The following is a 19,255-nucleotide window of genomic DNA, read 5'->3' as shown; positions in this document are numbered from 1 at the left end:
TGTTTTTTCGGAGCTCTCAGAGTGGGTGAAATAGTTTCCCTAAAAAAAGCTGAACCATCAGGGCTCAGGCTGGAAGATGTTAAAATATTTGATTCATTCCTTTTAGTGTTCATAAGGAAATCTAAAACTGATCAGTTAGGAAGAGGTAGCGAACTTCGTTTGAACGCCTTTCACGACCCAGTTATTTGTCCGGTCTTGAATTTATGTAAATGGATCGTTTTAAGGCCTGCTGTGCAGGGCCCGTTGTTTTTGCACAGGGATAAATCCCCTGTCACAGTATTCCAATTTAATTTCATTTTGAAAAAATGCCTATCCTTCTTGGGCAAGAGTCACCTCAGAATATCTTCCCACTCGTTTAGGATAGGTGCAGCGACAGAGGCCTCTAGAGCTGGTTTGTCTGATGCCAGAATTAAAAAAATGGGACGGTGGGAATCTAATCGTTTCAAGCTCTATGTTCGCCATAATTTATATGCTAACTAATTATTTAATCTTTTCCAGGACCAACCATCGTTTGGATAGTTGGCCATTCGTTTGTTTTTTGGGCCCAGAAGAGGGCTGGTCAACGCTGTTATACGGAGAATCTATCATTTAACCCTTCTATCACTCAGGTTTTTTGGCATAGTGTTCGAGGATTGAAGTGGGCTTCGTTGGTTTTTGAACTAAAAAACTGTATGTTGAAATTTCCTCATCCGGACTTAATTATTATCCATTTAGCTGGTAACGATCTCGGGAAAACCAATACTCTAGTACTTTTAGCAACTATGAGGTCGGATCTCATTTTTGTGAGGCAAAATTTCCCGTTTTCATGCTTGGTTTTCTCCGAGATCATCCCCAGACTTTTTTGGCAACAACAACAATTTTCCTTTTTGGATAGAATTCGTAAGAGGGTGAACCGTTCAATGATGAAATTTTTTCCTTTGCTGGGTGGTTTTTCCTTTAGGCATGAAGACCTGGAGGGGTTTCTACCCGGGATGTTCAGACAGGATTCGATCCATTTATCAAATATTGGTCTTGACGTTTTTAACTTAAATTTGGGGAACATAATCGAAAAATGGCTGTGTGGTTTGGGGGGGCCTCGACTTGGTTAGTCTCGGCCTTGTGGGGGAAAAAATCACCCATGTATGGGTGGATTTGGACATTTGGAATTTTGGAAAAGTGGAAATATATTATATGGAAGTTTATTTATTGGAAATATTTTAAGGAATTTTATGTAACCCTGAATAAAACCGCACGGCCATTTTATGCCAATTTTAAAACTTGTCTCCGGTGTATTATTTGCGCAGGGGTTTTGTGGGGACATGTAAGCCCCCCCGCTCAAGCCCTAAAGCAATACAGCGGGGGTCTCATGTCCTTACAATCCCTGCTCGAGTAGTTCTATTAGGGTTTTTATTTGGAGCCATTTTATGTTAACACAAAGTCAAAATCTGTGGTGATTTGTGACAGTCTATTTTTAGCCAATTTTGAGCGGCAAGCCTGCTGAATTCTGATTGGTTGAAAGAGCTTTTGGCGGTTTTTTCAAGTTATATAGCCTGATTGGCAGTTGGTTTTACCTCAGTTGCTGGCGCAGAGCTAAGAAGAGCCCACCCTCCCTCCCTTTATACAGTCGCTCCTCCTGTCGTGTGGTTTTAATTGTGGGAAAAAATCACCCATGTATGGGTGGATTTGGACATTTGGAATTTTGGAAAAGTGGAAATATATTATATGGAAGTTTATTTATTGGAAATATTTTAAGGAATTTTATGTAACCCTGAATAAAACCGCACGGCCATTTTATGCCAATTTTAAAACTTGTCTCCGGTGTATTATTTGCGCAGGGGTTTTGTGGGGACATGTCCTGCCGGCGGTCTGAGAGCTGCGATGCGGAAGACACCACACTGCTCGTTCAGCCGCCCTCCTGGGGAGGCAGGGTGGAAGATTGCACCCTGAATCCCTGGATGCTGTATCTGAAAAAGAAAGCTAAAAATGTTAATAAAAACAACAAAACCTGTAAAGGAATCAAGATTAGCAGCGGATCTGAAGATCCAGGTCCGCCTCCTACAGACACTAAGCACAAACTGGGGTGCTTGGTGCCTGTCGGTGGGTGTATACTGCCAGGGAGGAGCTACGCCTTTTCCTTTTTTTGCATAGTGTCAGCCTCCTAGCAGCAGCAGCATACACCCATGGTGGTCCTGTGTCCCCCAATGAAGCGATAAAGAAATGACAATTTCTCTATAATGGAGCAACAGATTGACTTCATAGAGATATGGATTGCCTTATCGTAATGACCTACGTACCCCATGTAATCAGATGGGAGAGATCATTTTGCTGACGGAGCTTTTTAAATTGGTGACATTCTTGTACGGAACCATTTACACTATTCCGTTTTGCAGGATGCAGGCAGTCAGCAGATCGGCTTCCTCCTGGGCAGTTGCGGCGTTTCACTGGCTCTAACAACCGATGTTTGTCAAAAAGGACTACCTAAAGCCCAGACAGGAGAAGTAGTGACTTTCAAAGGTAAAAAAAGGCCAGACTGGATGTTCAGTCTATATTTTGGAGAAAAAGACTTGTTCTGGGGGACAGACAGCCCTACATTACCCAATTGTCATATCAGTACCTCCTCGGTTAGACAGGTCCTAAAACTATGATGTAGATGGAGGTCCGTCTTTTGGAGCCCAATAATACCTATCCCGAGGACTCCAGCCCTATTGTCTAGATTTAAAGGGAAATAAGGGATTTTTTTAATGATAGCACAAGTCATTAATTATATGAAATCACTTTAATAAAGATCTCCCGGGTCTGTGCAGATTAACAGATTTTGTTAGATTTAAGAATGTCCCAAAATGTCAAAGAATTGAACTTCGATATAGAATGGGAAGTTCTAGAAAAGAAAAGAACAATCTGTGGCTTAAACGCAACAGAGAAGTTGACAAAATCCGAATTTTGAAATGTAACACAATTCAAAAATAATGTTCTCTTTCTATCCGGCCTCAGATACTCCTCTAGGAAAGTACATGGAGGACGAGGTTGATGTATGCTCTGCATCATGTAGATGTAATATAGATCTTGAAAAGAAGATGAGAGGGATTATGATGGCTCTCATGGCAGTAACGAGAATTGTAGTGAAAATTGGAGGTGACCTACTATCCAGGGGATATTAAGCGATATGCCGTATCTGGTGTTGGCAAGATTCAGAGTGTGAGACACATTCAGATGATATTATAGAAAAGTGGAGAAAGGGGAAAAAAAAATCATAACATTGGTTCTCACTAACCAGCAATTGCAAAATCTGTCTGAAGAGTTTATATATAAATTTAACACGTGGATAGCTACAGTATATACACACTCCTCAACATTTACGTTGCAACCCCAAGAAGGAAAATTTGTGCAATTATGGATTGATAGACATGTTAGTTATCTGCAAATGATGAAAAAATGGAAGCAGCATTTTAAATACATCTCCATTTATTCACTATCAAGTATGAGCCCTGCACTCAGAAATCCTCGAACTTACATGCCTTGGCTGCCATCAGTGAGGTTATTAATGGTTGTCTGAGGAATGTTCTGCCAAGCTGAATGGGCAATTAATCAAGATCCGCTGCTGGCAGCTCCCTTTGCAATTGCCAATCAATGATGTCCCAGATGTTCTTGATGGGTGACTAGTCTGGAGATGCTGCAGACCATGGCAGTTTTTGCCACTCAGACTGCTCACAGTAACACGAGCAACATGTGGCCTGGCGTTATGAAGTTGAAAAACTGCTGGGACACTTTAAAGAAATGGCCGTAGCACTGGTTGCTTGACATAATCAATGTAATACTGAGCTTTTACCTGGAGTGAAGACTGGAGGGGTCCGGCTACTGTACATTAACGCAACCGACACCGTAATTGTGGAAGTAGGAACGGTGTGACTTTCCTTCATGATGGCCTCTTCATTGCATTGTCCACTCGGTCTCCAGACCAATCTCCAGTTATCTATGCGTCAAAGACAAGTGGGGCTCATCACGGAAGAGGATGGAAGTCCTTTCCAGCCGCCATTGCTCCATTCCAATTTCGGGTCTCCATTTGGAGATCACATGGGCAACACAATGAAGAGGCCTTCATTAGGCAACATCACACCAGTCCTACACCCAGGATTATGGTGTGGCATAATGTACAGTAGTTGGGACCCTCTAGTCTAAATTCCAGGTACACTAACAGCACAACAACACCAGGCCACATATTGCTTGTGTTACTCTGAGGTCTAAATGTGCTACCATGAGCTGCAGCGTCTCCAGACTTGTCTCCCATCGAGCACATCTGGGACGTCATTGGTCGGCAATTGCAACGGGAGCTGCCAGCAGAGGATTTTGATAATTTTTGTGCCTATGTGAATTCAGCGTGGCAGAACATTTATTAGACAACAATTAATAACAACATCGAATAGCATCCAAGGCTGTAAGTGTGTGGGTTTCTGTGTTTAGTGCTCCTGTTCGATACTCAATAAATCAAGATGTTTTGAAAATTTTGTTTCCATTTTTTCATCATTTGTATGCTATTAAAATGTCTATCCTTCCTGTGATTTCCATAATTCCAATTTCCATTCTTTGTGTTGAAAGTTCAATTTCTAGAAGTGTGAGAAACATACTGATATTGGATATAAGGTAAACCTGGATCCAAGGAGGAGATTGAAAACGGGAGTGGGAGGTGTAAGGGAAAGGAAAATACTGTATGTACTGATGGTTGTGCATTTTTGCTGTATATGTTCTGATGTTGTTAAATATTATGAAAATTTGTAATAAAGTATTTATAAAAACACTGTATAAAAAAATGATGGGAGCACTGGAAATATTTGAGCAGTTGCATTTGGCCATTCCCACTCACTTGTTTGTTTGCTGGTGTGAAGGCTCCTTGTTAAATTGGAGGAACCCCTCTGTTCATGGTGATTTTCCCTGTAGTTCCTCTGCAGCAAAGTAAAGTTCTGATATTCCTAAAATCAAGTGGCAGCCCCGATATCCAATGCTTACACTAGGGGCTTCATTCGTCAGTTGCCCTAGACCCACAAGAACGTCTTCCATCCATCTTCTAATATAACCTCTGTAAGTCATTCACTAGTTCCAGTAACGAGCAGTAATTTGCTCCATATCAGCGCTCCGATACTCTGACAAGTGTATTAACGAAGACTGATCTTATTCTGCTTGAAGATTAGACACTTGTGACCTGAAAGTATTGCCACATAATATTTTGACAATTCTCTTTCTTATCCAAATAATCTTTAAAGAAGTCCTCCTTCTCCTCTTTCCATCAAAATTTGTATCCTCTTTAATATATTGCAGTTTTCATATTATATAGCACTGTGTACTTACAATTGCTCATTTTGCCTTTCTACCCAGGTAATTCTTTGGCATCACGTGATTAATAAGTGGCTAGCTGAATCCTTCTAATCTCTATGTAGAAACAGGAGGTCAATTTTCCCTGTGTGAGTCATGAGTCACTGCAAAAATCCCTGGTAAGAGGGAGGAGAGAGGAAATGGGTCAGGAGTTGAAGAGAGGAATGATAAATGTAGGGACAAGAGACTTCCTGCTTCTACACACAGCAGAGAAAATAGAAGAATTAGCTGGTTAGAAAGCCTAAATGAGCAATTGTAAGTGCATAGTGCTATTTGATATGGTGACTGCAATATATTAAGTGGAAAAAAAAAACTCTGAAGGGAGCGGGAGTGTTTCATTAATTGGATTATAGGGAACCACAATAAGATCCAAACTAGAAAAGGTAAGGATTAAATTACGGTAATTTGGTAAGATTGGATTTGTCCATAACCCCTATCCTTGTCTATTTCTTAGGTTGGCCTCGTCTGGCATGGTTTGTTATTGATGGAAAGCACTTAATGAAGCCTCCCAAAGACTGGCATCCCCATATCGGGGATGCCAGCAACGATCCTGCATATATTGAGGTAAGCTGTCACAGTGTGCATTTTATTCCTAACGTTTCTTATGCAAATAGTTGTTTCAGAGCTTAAGAGGACTTGAACAATTCTAGTGTTAGCTATTGGAAATGGCAATGGTAAAAGTCAGTATTGACCCTTTAAAGGGTATCTGTCAGCAGATTTTTGCTATTTAATCTGAGAGCAGCATAATGTAGGGGCAGAGAGTCTGATTCCATGGATGGATGTTTCACTTGCCTTCCAGGTTACTTTAGTTTCAATATAATCAGTGTTTTTTCAGTAAGACATTATCATTAGAGGACTAGTTGTCGAGTGCAAACCAGTCCAGCTAATCCGTGTAACCCTGCCCCCACCACTGATTGGCAGTTTCCGTCCAAGCTGCCAATCAGGGGTGTGGGCGGGGTTATACACAGCTGAGCATTCTGACTACTGCTACATCTACAGCTAAGAAAACAGAGATTCTATCAGAACTGCACCAAGCAGCCCAGTAAGTGACACATCGCTGGAATCAGGCTCTTTGCCCCTACATTATGCTGATCTCCGATTCCATAGTAAAAACCTTTTCACTGATTTTCTTTAACAAGCATTGGCACATGACTTTTCAGACATGTTTGGGGGGTCTTGCTCCTCATCAGTGCAAATCAGGAGAACTGATTTGACTGGGTGAGAGCGGTCTCTTGATAGGTGTTACACGGGGTAAAGTTTCTCCTTCTGAGTAGCGCCAAGTTGGCATAGGAAGACTTCTAGGCCATGCAGTGCTTATGTGGGAATTTAAATGTGCAATTAGCCTCTTCAGAGAAGAAGAGGTCATGAACTGTAGTGTCACCTATTGGATTTAGCATTCCTGAAAGTCAATATCAACCCTTTCTTAACACATTGAAATATGGTTCAAGCAGAAGTTAAATGATTTGCTGTAGTGCTCCTTGGTGCATGTGAACTAACCCACAGTTCCTGAGCCTGCATCAAAATAGGGGACCTCGACATATGGCGTGATAGTATGTCATATGACAGGAAGGGGTTGTAGTTAGGTATCAGGTTGTGTATATACCCTAAAATAGTGTCACTGACAAATAAAACTCATACAGCTACTTTGACAAAAAAATACAAAAAAATAAAAATCACTTCACATTCCCTTTTTAAGGCCAAATTAGACTTAGTCCTTAAGGGGTCGGTGGTAAATTGTAGATTAAGGGCTGATTTTTATACTCACTAGATGGTGGCCTGCTGCTATCACATCGGGAGGGCGGTAATGTCACGATGGGGCAGGCATGCGGCGCTTTTGTTGCCTAATGGCATCCTGTGATCTAATGACATTTGCATCAGGGGACTCATGTGCTTGACGCCTACACTTATATGCATTGTTTTTGTCCCAGCGATGCTGTTGCTCTTCAAGAGTCTAATTTGCCCTTTGGTGTCTTCGACGTTGTGTGTTTGCTGCTTTCCTTTCATTGTCATTGGCGTACTTTTTAGGAGGAGCCATGTTGGCGTTGATATTTGCTTTTTAAAGGGGTTTTCCCATGAAGAAAAGTTCATTTTAAAAATTGTCTTTGTCTGACCGTGTACAGAACATACCACAGCTCCTGGGCAGGGGAGGAAGCAAAAGAGAATACTGACATTACAGCAGGGGATCGCAGAAGATACATTTTGTGAGGTAAAATATTATTTAAAAAGTCAGTGAAATATTTTACCTCACAAAATGAATCCACTGTGATCCCCTGCTGTAATGTCAGTATTATTTTTTGCGTCCTGCCCAGGAGATGTGGTATGCTCTGTACGCGGTCAGACACAGACAATTTTTAAAATGAACAATTCATTCGTGGGAAAACCCTTTTAATGTGACCGGCTTCCTCTGCCTGTAGACATGTCGCACATCTGCGGCGGGGATCAGCTGAATGATTCACTGCACCTGCGCGTAATTCGCGCAGGTGCAGTAAGTCAGACCGCTGCCATCTTTGTGCAGACAGATAGTGGCGGTCACATTAAAATTGTGCATGTGCTCCTCCTGTACAAAGATGGCGGCAGTCAGTGAATCATTCGGTTGATCTCGGCGGCGGCGGCGTGTTCCCCACGGTGTTCCGCTGGTGGTACTGCGCAAGAGGCTGCGTGAATATGAGTGTGTGTGAGTGAAAGTGTGTGTCATAGTGAGTGTGTGGTGTGTACGGCGTATAGTGTGTGCGTGTGGTGCGATGGTGTTCCGCTGGTGGTACCGCGCAAGAGGCTGGTACCACCAGCAGTTTCCATATTGAGATACCCATCACTTGGGTGTCCCAATATGGCAGTCGGTGAACTTCCTCTGCTTGGAATTCTGGGATACGGTGACATCTGGACAGAACAGGAAACGAAACATTACAAGGCAATTATATAAATAGATTCTTCCTTTCTGTTTTCTGCAGTATAAAACCAGCAAAGAAGGCAGCACTATGGGTGTAACAGTGTCTCAGTCAGCCATGCTGGCACACTGTCACGCACTCACACAAGCATGCGGCTACTCGGAAGGTGAGCGAGTCACATTCAGTCACATCATTTATTATAACCATTCTGTATAGTGATTTCTTAAACATGCTGCACTTTGATAGGGTCCTCATCTCTGAGCTGCTACAGCTGTGTTTTACTTCTTGGTCACATATCTAGATGAACAGAAGTGTCTTTTTGCAATGTCACGTGTGTCGCTTGCCGCACCCGGTGTTCATCTGCCTCACATTGCTGCTGCCAAGTTGCTTTTTTTTTTTAAAGGAGTTGTCCAATCAAAAATCACTCTACATGAGTAGTGAGTCATAAGTATGCATATTCCGGCCACATTCAGACTAGCCTCGCTCAGTACAAGTGAACTTAGCAAGGCGAGGCTTGTCTACTTGGAATGTGGCCGGGAGTATGCATTTTGTGTGTTTGCAGTCACATGACCGCTCAGTCTCACTGCTGGCACCGTAGAATCCTCACAGTGTGCTCTGTGCGCGATAGGAGGATTCACCAGTCTGTAGTCTCACAGAGTGACTGCACACTTTTGTGATTAAACCTGGACAAACCCTTGTAATAATGACCTTTGTGCTACATCATTTATCATGCCTCCTGCTCAAGATATAAGCCGTGATTGCAAACAGCATTATTTAGTATTACGAGGTTGTCTCAAGTTGAATCTTCAGGAGTGCCAGGGCGGGGGTTGTGCGCTCCTGAACATTGAGGTAAGAGCAGCTGCAGGGTTACATTGCTGGTCTGAGCTGTGCTCTCTGTTAAGCTGCATCTTTTCCTATGTACTATGGGATTCGCAGGAGAAGTGAAAATGGCCGAATCCAGAGGGGCCAAGCCGGCTATAAAGCATAGAGCCGTGCTGCGCTCTTCTTGCCTAGGTTACCGGCAATACCGGGAATGCAGTGGCAGCAAGCTGTGTACGTGAACATTAAAAATGCAGTACAATGCTAATGTATTATGTAATAAACCCATGTGAGACTTGGTCGTGTGGCATGCTATCCCTGTGTGCCCTGGCACCCTTAAAGGGGTTGTTCAGCCTTAGGCTACACGTTTGCAGTCACTCAGACTTGTGAATCCTCATATCGTGTGCACTGTGAAGATTCTCTGGTTCCAGGAGCGGCGGTTGTGTGAACATAAGTATGTGATTTGCATAAATGCAGTCGCGTACCAACTAGATAGGCGCGACCTCGCTCAATGCAAGTGTATTGAGCGAGGCCGGATAGAGTTTAGTCAGAATATGGCAGATGTTTACAGATTGCATACATTTGGTCACATGACCACCAGCTTCCAGAACCATAGTATCCTCAGTGTGAACTGCGCACGATGTGAGTATTCACAAGTCTGCAGTCTAATAGGCTACATGTCTGTGTCTACAGTCACTTTTTATGTTTGTGTGTGTGTAGCCCATTCACAATCTCCATCTATCCCCCACCCCCTCAAGATGGCTGGACCATCATTGTAAATACACACCTGTACTTTGTATCTCCCCCACCTCATTGTAGATTGGAAGCTTTCACGAGCAGGGTCGTCTTATTTTGTTTTAATTACTGTATTGTTAACGTTGTTACTTATGACTGTTGTGCTTGAATCTGTTAAACTGTAAAGAGCTGAGGAATATGTTGGCGCTATATAAATAAAGATGATGATGATTATTATTATTACTGGGGACTTCAAACTTGTGACTCCTCACATCGTGCGCACTGTGAGGATTCTCCTGTTCTGGGAGCAGGCAGTCATGTGACCACATGTACAGTATGTGATTTGCATACTTCAGGCCATATTCCGAATAAACTGTATCTGTCCTCGCTTAATGCATTAATATTGTATATCACATACTTGCATTTATGCTCCCAGAACTGGAGAATCCTCACAGTGCGCAGTGTGCACGATGTGAGGATTCACAAGTCTGCAGGTGCATGAATGGATTATTTTGTTTGTCAAATCTGATGCAAAAAGAAAGTGGAGTAGTTAGCCAAAATGTATCGATAATATTTCACCTTCAGAGGACTTTTTTTTTTGAAGAATAAGTCTTAAGTAGTTGTCATAGACGTATACTTTTGCATTTGTTTTTTAGCAGTTTAGATCACTAGCCTCCATTCACTTGAAAATTGTAGTTCTTGCATGACGCTGTTGCATTGCAAACTGTCTCAGGTTGTCACAGAGGTTCTCATTGTCCCCTATTCTAGCTGAAACCCTGATTAATGTCTTGGACTTCAAGAGGGATGCTGGTCTATGGCATGCAATGCTCACGGTGAGCACCTTCACTTTCCTGACGACACGTATATACTGCTCTAACATGAACGCTAGAGTGTTGCTCACTGTATTTTTTTTTTTTTTTATCTCAGAGTGTTATGAATCGCATGCATGTAGTCAGCATCCCATACGCATTGATGAAAGTGAATCCATTGTCCTGGATCCAAAAAGTCAATGCTTACAAAGGTATGTTCCTGGTAGTATATGTTCCTGGTAGTATCTATGTATGTCCTTGCCTACTATACTATTTACGTCATGATTTGTTGGACTGTTTATGATCTGACCCATTACACTTTTCTATATCAAAAAAGACTAAAGGTGACATATATACATAGGTTGGCTAAATGCCCCAATTTCAGTGGGACAAACCAACCATCTAAAGTATTCTTCTGCCGAAATATGTCGAAGCAAAGGAGAATAGGGCATGTTGAATTTCGACATGCCCAGTTCTTCATTATGAATGGAGATGAGCCTCATACTGATAGATGACAATATTGCTATGGTGCAGACATTATAACATCTGTCAGTAATACGGTAAATGATGGTACAAGGCAGGAATTGGATCTTTGCTAGAGATTGACCATACTGTTTAATGCAGCAGCAAATAATTGTAATATTTATTCATATAATTATGTTGGTGTTTTTGTAAATATCAATGTTTTTGAGGTCTCAGATTGTTCTCTGCAAGGTGAGGGTGACTAAGATAGAAAAGATAAGTAGCTCTTAAAGGATTTATATTAAGGATACCCTCCTTTTTTGGGAAAGGTGAGCGCTGGAAATATGTCCTGTATTGGGATAAGTTCACATTCCTGATTGTTTTTTCTATTTCCTGGTGCAGACAAACGTAATAAATTTGCAAAATGGATCCGTTGCATTACCAATGTAAACCGAAGCAGGGGGACCGCATTGGTTATTATGGGGTCAATCTGAGTCGGTTATTAGCCGATTCATTAAGACTGACATTACCCATTCCAGTTTTGATGAAGGGCTCGAAGGAGTACAATGCCCCGAATTCATCGAGGCGCGCATCTTAGTGGTGTACACCCTCACTAAAAATGCTGCTCCCGAGAGGGACTGCCGTAGCATTTTCGGAGTAAGAAACTGGCACTTTTGCATGTTGCACAAACATTTTATAAGTCTTTCAGCTTCTATTTACGTCAGTTATTCAATGGATTTGTTTTGCATGTGAATTCCTTTTGTCTGTCCGAACGGAAGAGAAATGTGAATGTGGTCTTCTGAAGGTTTTGATGGCTGGCTGGATAGTTGTTCTGATGAACGTAACCTGTTGCCTCTTTCTGCAGCCCGCGTTGCACTAGTGAAGTCTAGAGACATGCACTGGTCTCTTCTCGCACAGAGAGACCAGCGTGACGTCAGCCTAGGTTCTCTGAGAATGTTGATTGTGGCAGATGGGGCCAATCCATGTAAGTGTCTAACATTAAAACCTTTTTAGAGATTTTTTTTAATTTTTAACCCCTTAGTGGATTTTAATTTTTGAAGTCTGACATGTTACTTTATGGGAGTAGTAACTCTGGAACGCTTCAACGTATCCCATTGATTTTGAGACTGTTTTTTTTTGTGACACATTATACTTTATTATAATGGTAAACTTAGGTAGATCTGTTTTATGTTTATAAAAAAAAAATCTGAAATTTGACAAAAATGTCAAAAAATTAGCAATTTTCAAACTTTGAATGATTATCCCTTTAAGGGTGCGTATAAAATCGGCGATTGCAATGTGAGATAAAAATCACATCGCACTCAACACAATGTTATTACATCAGGCAGTATTCATTTGCAATTTTTTTCCTCACCTGGAACTGCGGTGAGGAAAAATCGCAGAATGTTGTGTATTGACACGTAAAACAGCCGAGACTCACCACTGCTAGTCAATGGGTCTGAGAAAAAAATTGCACAACACTCGGACCATGCATGTGTTGTGTGGTTTTGTTTTTGTTTTGTTTTGTTTTTTTACGCACCCATTTCATAAAAAAACCCTGACATTTCATCAGCCGAGTACAGTAAATTTGCAGCGTCAACCGTCAGAATAGAATAGATATATAAATAGATAGAAACATGTCAGTCAGATATACAGTTAGTTCAGTACATGTGTAGTTTTCTGTTGTTGTATTTAATTAAAAAAATAAAGAAAAGAAAAAATGGCTTGGGGGCGCCCTAATTTTTATTAACTAGCTAAGGGAAAGCAGATAGCTGAGAACTGCTCTTAATAGTTTGGGAAGGGGCCAATATCCATAAAGGCTCCCAGCCTATTAATATCAGCTGACGGCTGTCTTTCTAGCCTTTACTGGTTATTAAAAAGGTGGGACACACCCCCTCCCCCCCACAAAAAAAAAAAAATGACGCGTGGTCCCCTACTTTTAGTAACTAAGAAATGCTAAACAGACAGCTTCAGGCTGATATTAATAGGCTGTGGTACGGGACCATGGATAGACATTGGGCTTCTCCCAGACTAGTAACACAAGCCCTCAGCTGCCCCAGATTTGGTGAATCCATTAGATGCGCCAATTCTGGCTCTTAGCCTCAGCTCTTCCCACTTGCCCTGGTGCATGGGCAAGTGAGGTTATAGTTTTGGGGTTGATGTCACCTGTATTATGTCTGCTGCCATCAAGCCCAGGGGTTAGTAATGGAGAGGTGCCTATCAGTACAGACCCATTACTATCCCCATTGTCAAAAGAAATAGACACACTGAGTGAGAAAAATACTTTAATTGAAAAAAAAAACACTCCCAACCCTCTTTTAGCCATTTACTTTTATAGAAACGCCTCTCCGTTACTAAAAACGCATTGTCATACGGATGGTAGGTGAGGAAAAAACGCATGACCCTCTCCAACTTTTCTGGCTGAGAATTTCAGCTACTTTATATACGCAGATATGAGCGCACCCTAATCCAGATAGTCTTACCACACAAAAACGTTAATAACAATTCCCTCCTGTCTGCTTTACATCAGCACCATTGGAAAAGGTTGTTTTATTTTGGTAGCATAGCAAAAGGTTTAAAAATGTAGCAGTAATTTTTTCATTTTTTTCAAGGAAATTTACAAAAACTATTTTATTGACCTATTCAGTTTTGAGGTGACTTTGAGGGTCCTGTATATTGGAAAACCCCCAAAAGTGATATCATTTTTTAAAAAAATGCACCCCTCAACATACCGTATTTAAAATTGCTTTTATGTAGTTCATTAACTTCTGAACAGGGTAGCCTGCAGACTGCAGGTCGCTATTTGGCTGTGAATTGCCATGGCAAACATCAGGACCACATAATCATGATGTCAGGGTGCCGATGGGGTTAAAGTGGAAGCCCCCGCACTCTGTTAACCATCTAGGTGACGTAGTCACTATTGATTGCCATTTAACCCCTTAAATGCTGCTATCGGCAGTGCCAACACTGATCGTGGCTGATGTAGCAAGTTGCCAGCTGTAGTGTACAGCCGACAGCTGCTGGATTGTCACCCGTCGTGGGATATTAAGGTACCGTTACACTAAACGATTTACCAACGATCACGACCAGCGATACGACCTGGCCGTGATCGTTGGTAAGTCGTTGTGTGGTCGCTGGAGAGCTGTCACACAGACAGCTCTCCAGCGACCAACGATGCCGAAGTCCCGGGGTAACCTGGGTAAACATCGGGTTACTAAGCACAGGGCCCCGCTTAGTAACCCGATGTTTACCCTGGTTACCAGTGTAAATGTAAAAAAAAAAAAACAGTACATACTCACCTTCTAATGTCTGTCACGTCCCCCGCCGGCAGCTTCCCGCACTGACTGTGTCAGTGCCGGCCGTAAAGCACAGCACAGCAGTGACGTTACTGCTGTGCTCTGCTTTTACTTTACGGCCGGCGCTCACAGTCAGTGCGGGAAGCCGCCGGCGGGGGACGTGGCAGACATTAGAAGGTGAGTATGTACTGTTTTTTTTTTTTTACATTTACAATGGTAACCAGGGTAAATATCGGGTTACTAAGCGTGGCCCTGCGCTTAGTAACCCGATGTTTACCCTGGTTACAAGTGAACACATCGCTGGATCGGTGTCACACACACCGATCCAGCGATGACAGCGGGAGATCCAGCGACGAAATAAGGTGCTGGCCTTCTAGCTCCGACCAACGATATCACAGCAGGATCCAGATCGCTGCTGTGTGTCAAACACAACGAGATCACTATCCAGGACGCTGCAACATCACTGCAACTTCACGGATCATTGTCGTTCTCGTTGAGTGTGACGGTACCTTTAGTCCCATTCATTAAATTATGGAGATACCAAAGTGATCACTGGTATGTTATTGAGCCTATATTACCAATACACACACCACCCCCCTTCACCCGCGACCACACCGATTGTCCTAATGACAATTTTGGAATCATAATTTTTAACCCCTTAACGACCTTTGACGCATACGCTGCGTCATGAAAGTCGGTGCCAAAACGACCTATGACGCAGCGTATGCGTCATGGAATGATCGCGTCCCTGCAGATCGGGTGAAGGGGTTAACTCCTATTTTACCCGATCTGCAGGGAGAGGGGGAGTGGTGCTTCAGCCCAGGGGGGGTGGCTTCACCCCCCCGTGGCTACGATCGCTCTGATTGGCTGTTGAAAGTGAAACTGCCAATCAGAGCGATTTGTAATATTTCACCTAAAAAACTGGTGAAATATTACAATCCAGCCATGGCCGATGCTGCAATAACATCGGCCATGGCTGGAAATACTAAAGTGCCCCCCCCCCCACCCACCGATCGCCCCCCCAGTGCTCCGTTAGTCCTCCGGTCCCCTCCGTCCGCCTGCCGGCTCCCCCGTCCTGCTGTCCGCTCCCTCCTTGCTCAGATTCCCCCCCCCCTGTGCTCCGATCACCCCCCCTGTGCTCCGATCCACCCCCCCACCACCCCTTCATACTTACCGATCCTCCCGGTGTCCGGCCGTCTCCTCCCTGGGCGCCGCCATCTTGGAAAATGGCGGGCGCATGCTCAGTGCGCCCGCCGAATCTGCCAGTCGGCAGATTCCTTACAGGTACATTTTGATCGCTGTGGTAGGTTCTATCACAGCGATCAAAATAAAAAAAATAATAAATAACCCCCCCCCCCCTTTATCACCCCCATAGGGACAATAATAAAATAAAGAATTTTTTTTTTTTTTTTTTTCCACTAGGGTTAGGGTTAGAACTAGGGTTAGAACTAGGGGTAGGGTTAGGGTTACGGGTAGGGTTAGGGGTAGGGTTATGGCATGTGCACACAGAGCGGATCGGCCGCAGATCCGCAGCGGATCGGCAGCGGATTGGCCGCGGATCGGCCGCGGATCGGCAGCGGATCGGCAGCGGATCGGCAGCGGATCCGCAACGGATCGGCAGCGGATCCGCAGCGGATCCGCAGCGGATTGGCTGCGGATCCGCAGCGGATTGGCAGCGGATTGGCCGCGGATTGGCAGCGGATCGGCAGCGGATTGGCAGCGGATTGGCCGCGGATCCGCAGCAGATTGGCAGCGGATTGGCCGCTGCGAATTCGAAGCAGTTTTCCATCAGGTTTACAGTACCATGTACACCTAAGGAAAACCAAATCCGCTGTGCCTATGGTGCGGAAAATTCCGTGCAGAAACGCTGCATTGTATTTTCCGCAGCATGTCAATTCTTTGTGCGGATTCCGCAGCGTTTTACACCTGTTCCTCAATAGGAATCCGCAGGTGAAATCCGCACAAAAAAACACTGGAAATCTGCTGTAAATCCGCAGGTAAAACGCAGTGCCTTTTACCTGCAGATTTTTCAAAAATCGTGCGGAAAAATCTCACACGAATCCGCAACGTGGGCACATAGCCTTAGGGTTAGGGTTGGAATTAGAGTTAGGGTTGGAATTAGGGCTAGGGTTTGAAATAGGGTTAAGATTAGGCTTGTGGTTAGGGTTACGGATAGGGTTAGGGGTGTGTTGGGGTTACAGTTGTGGTTAGGGTTGGGATTAGGGTTACGGTTGGGATTAGGGTTAGGATTAGGGTTGGAATTAGGGTTACGGGTGTGTTGCGGTTAGGGTTGTGGTTAGGGGTGTGTTGGGGTTAGGGTTGTGATTAGGGTTATGGCTACAGTTGGGATTAGGATTAGGGGTGTGTTGGGGTTAGTGTTGAAGTTAGAATTGAGGGGTTTCCACTGTTTAGGCACATCAGGGGTCTCCAAACGCAACATGGCGCCACCATTGATTCCAGCCAATCTTGCGTTCAAAAAGTCAAATGGTGCTCCCGCCCTTCCAAGCCCCGACGTGCGCCCAAACAGTGGTTTACCCCCACATTTGGGGTACCAGCGTACTCAGGACAAACTGGGCAACAACTGTTGGGGTCCAATTTCTCCTGTTACCCTTGCAAAAATAAAAAATTACTTGCTAAAACATAATTTTTGAGGAAAGAACAATTATTTTTTATTTTCACGGCTCTGCGTTATAAACTTCTGTGAAGCACTTGGGGGTTGAAAGTGCTCACCACACATCTAGATAAGTTCCTTCGGGGGTCTAGTTTCCAAAATGGGGTCACTTGTGGGGTGTTTCTACTGTTTAGGCACATCAGGGGCTCTGCAAATGCAATGTGACGCCCGCAGACCATTCCATCAAAGTCTGCATTTCAAATGTCACTACTTCCCTTCCGAGCCCTGACGTGCGCCCAAACAGTGGTTTACCCCCACATATGGGGTATCAGCGTACTCACAACAAACTGGGCAACAAATATTGGGGTCCAAATTCTCCTGTTACCCTTGTGAAAATAAAAAATTGCTTGCTAAAACATCTTTTTTGAGGAAAGAAAAATGATTTTTTATTTTCACGGCTCTGGGTTGTAAACTTCTGTGAAGCACTTGGGGGTTGAACGTGCTCACCACACATCTAGATAAGTTCCTTGGGGGGTCTAGTTTCCAAAATGGGGTCACTTGTGGGGGGTTTCTACTGTTTAGGCATATCAGGGGCTCTGCAAACGTAACATGATGCCCGCAGACCATTCCATCAAAGTCTGCATTCCAAAACGTCACTACTTCCCTTCCGAGCCCCGGCATGTGCCCAAACAGTGGTTTACCCCCACATATGGGGTATCAGCGTACTCAGGAGAAACTGGACAACAACTTTTGGGGTCCAATTTCTCCTGTTACTCTTGCAAAAATAAAAAATTCTGGGCTAAAAAAATATTTTTGAGGAAAGGAAACACATTTATTATTTTCACGGCTCTGCATTATAAACTTCTGTGAAGCACTTGGGGGTTCAAAGTGCTCACCACACATCTAGATAAGTTCCCTTGGGGGTCTAGTTTCCAAAATGGAGTCACTTGTGGGGAGTTCCTACTGTTTAGGCACATCAGGGGCTCTGCAAACGTAACATGATGCCCGCAGAGCATTCCATCAAAGTCTGCATTTCAAAACGTCACTACTTCCCTTCCGAACCCCGACGTGTGCCAAAACAGTGGTTTACCCCCACATATGGGGTATCAGCGTACTCAGGAGAAACTGGACAACAACTTTTAGGGTCCAATTTCTCCTGTTACTCTTGCAAAAATAAAAAAATTCTTGGCTAAAAAAATATTTTTGAGGAAAGGAAACACATTTTTTATTTTCACGGCTCTGCGTTATAAACTTCTGTGAAGCACTTGGGGGTTCAAAGTGCTCACCACACATCTAGATTAGTTCCTTGGGAGGTCTAGTTTCCAAAATGGGGTCACTTGTGCGGGAGCTCCAATGTTTAGGCACACAGGGGCTCTCCAAACGCGACATGGTGTCCGCTAATGATTGGAGCTAATTTTCCATTCAAAAAGCCAAATGGCGTGCCTTCCCTTCCGAGCCCTGCCGTGCGCCCAAACAGTGGTTTACCCCCACATATGGGGTATCATCGTACTCAGGACAAACTGGACAACAACATTTGGGATCCAATTTCTCCTATTACCCTTGGGAAAATAAAAAATTCTGGGCTAAAAATCATTTTTGAGGAAAGAAAAATTATTTTTTTATTTTCACGGCTCTGCGTTATAAACTTCTGTGAAGCACCTGGAGGTTATAAGTGCTCACTATGCATCTAGATAAGTTCCTTGGGGGGTCTAGTTTCCAAAATGGGGTCACTTGTAGGGGAGCTCCAATGTTTAGGCACACAGGGGCTCTCCAAACGCGACATGGTGTCCGCTAACGATTGGAGCTAATTTTCCATTCAAAAAGTCAAATGGCACGCCTCCCTTTCCGAGCCTTGCCGTGCACCCAAACAGTGGTTTACCCCCACATATGAGGTATCGGCATACTCAGGAGAAATTGCCCAACAAATTTTAGGATCCATTTTATCCTGTTGCCCATGTGAAAATGAAAGAATTGAGGCTAAAAGAAATTTTGTGTGAAAAAAAAGTACTTTTTCATTTTTGCGGATCAATTTGTGAAGCACCTGGGGGTTTAAAGTGCTCACTATGCCTCTAGATGAGTTCCTTGGGGGGTCTAGTTTCCAAAATGGGGTCACTTGTGGAGGAGCTCCAATGTTTAGGCACACAGGGGCTTTCCAAACGCGACATGGTGTCCGCTAACGATGGAGATAATTTTTCATTCAAAAAGTCAAATGGCGCTCCATCCCTTCCGAGCCTTACCATGTGCCCAAACAGTGGTTTACCCCCACATGTGAGGTATTGGTGTACTCAGGAGAAA

General features: G+C 43.6%; 1 protein-coding gene across 6 annotated transcripts in view; it reads left to right on the top strand.

The window, feature by feature from the left end:
• Window positions 1-19,255, top strand: part of DIP2A (disco interacting protein 2 homolog A) — a 113,173-nt gene that overhangs the window by 78,824 nt on the left and 15,094 nt on the right. For all 6 annotated transcript variants that reach the window (XM_077272394.1, XM_077272397.1, XM_077272395.1 and 3 more), the window contains 6 exons: window positions 2,370-2,493; window positions 5,798-5,907; window positions 8,292-8,394; window positions 10,551-10,615; window positions 10,710-10,803; window positions 11,919-12,038. In XM_077272394.1, coding sequence (XP_077128509.1) covers window positions 2,370-2,493; window positions 5,798-5,907; window positions 8,292-8,394; window positions 10,551-10,615; window positions 10,710-10,803; window positions 11,919-12,038 — 616 coding nt within the window. The remainder of the gene's footprint in view (window positions 1-2,369; window positions 2,494-5,797; window positions 5,908-8,291; window positions 8,395-10,550; window positions 10,616-10,709; window positions 10,804-11,918; window positions 12,039-19,255) is intronic.

Source organism: Ranitomeya variabilis, chromosome 7, assembly GCF_051348905.1.
Source record: "Ranitomeya variabilis isolate aRanVar5 chromosome 7, aRanVar5.hap1, whole genome shotgun sequence".
Classification (NCBI taxonomy): domain Eukaryota; kingdom Metazoa; phylum Chordata; class Amphibia; order Anura; family Dendrobatidae; genus Ranitomeya; species Ranitomeya variabilis.
Note: the sequence above shows the minus strand (reverse complement) of the source record. Positions and strands in the feature narration are given on the sequence as shown.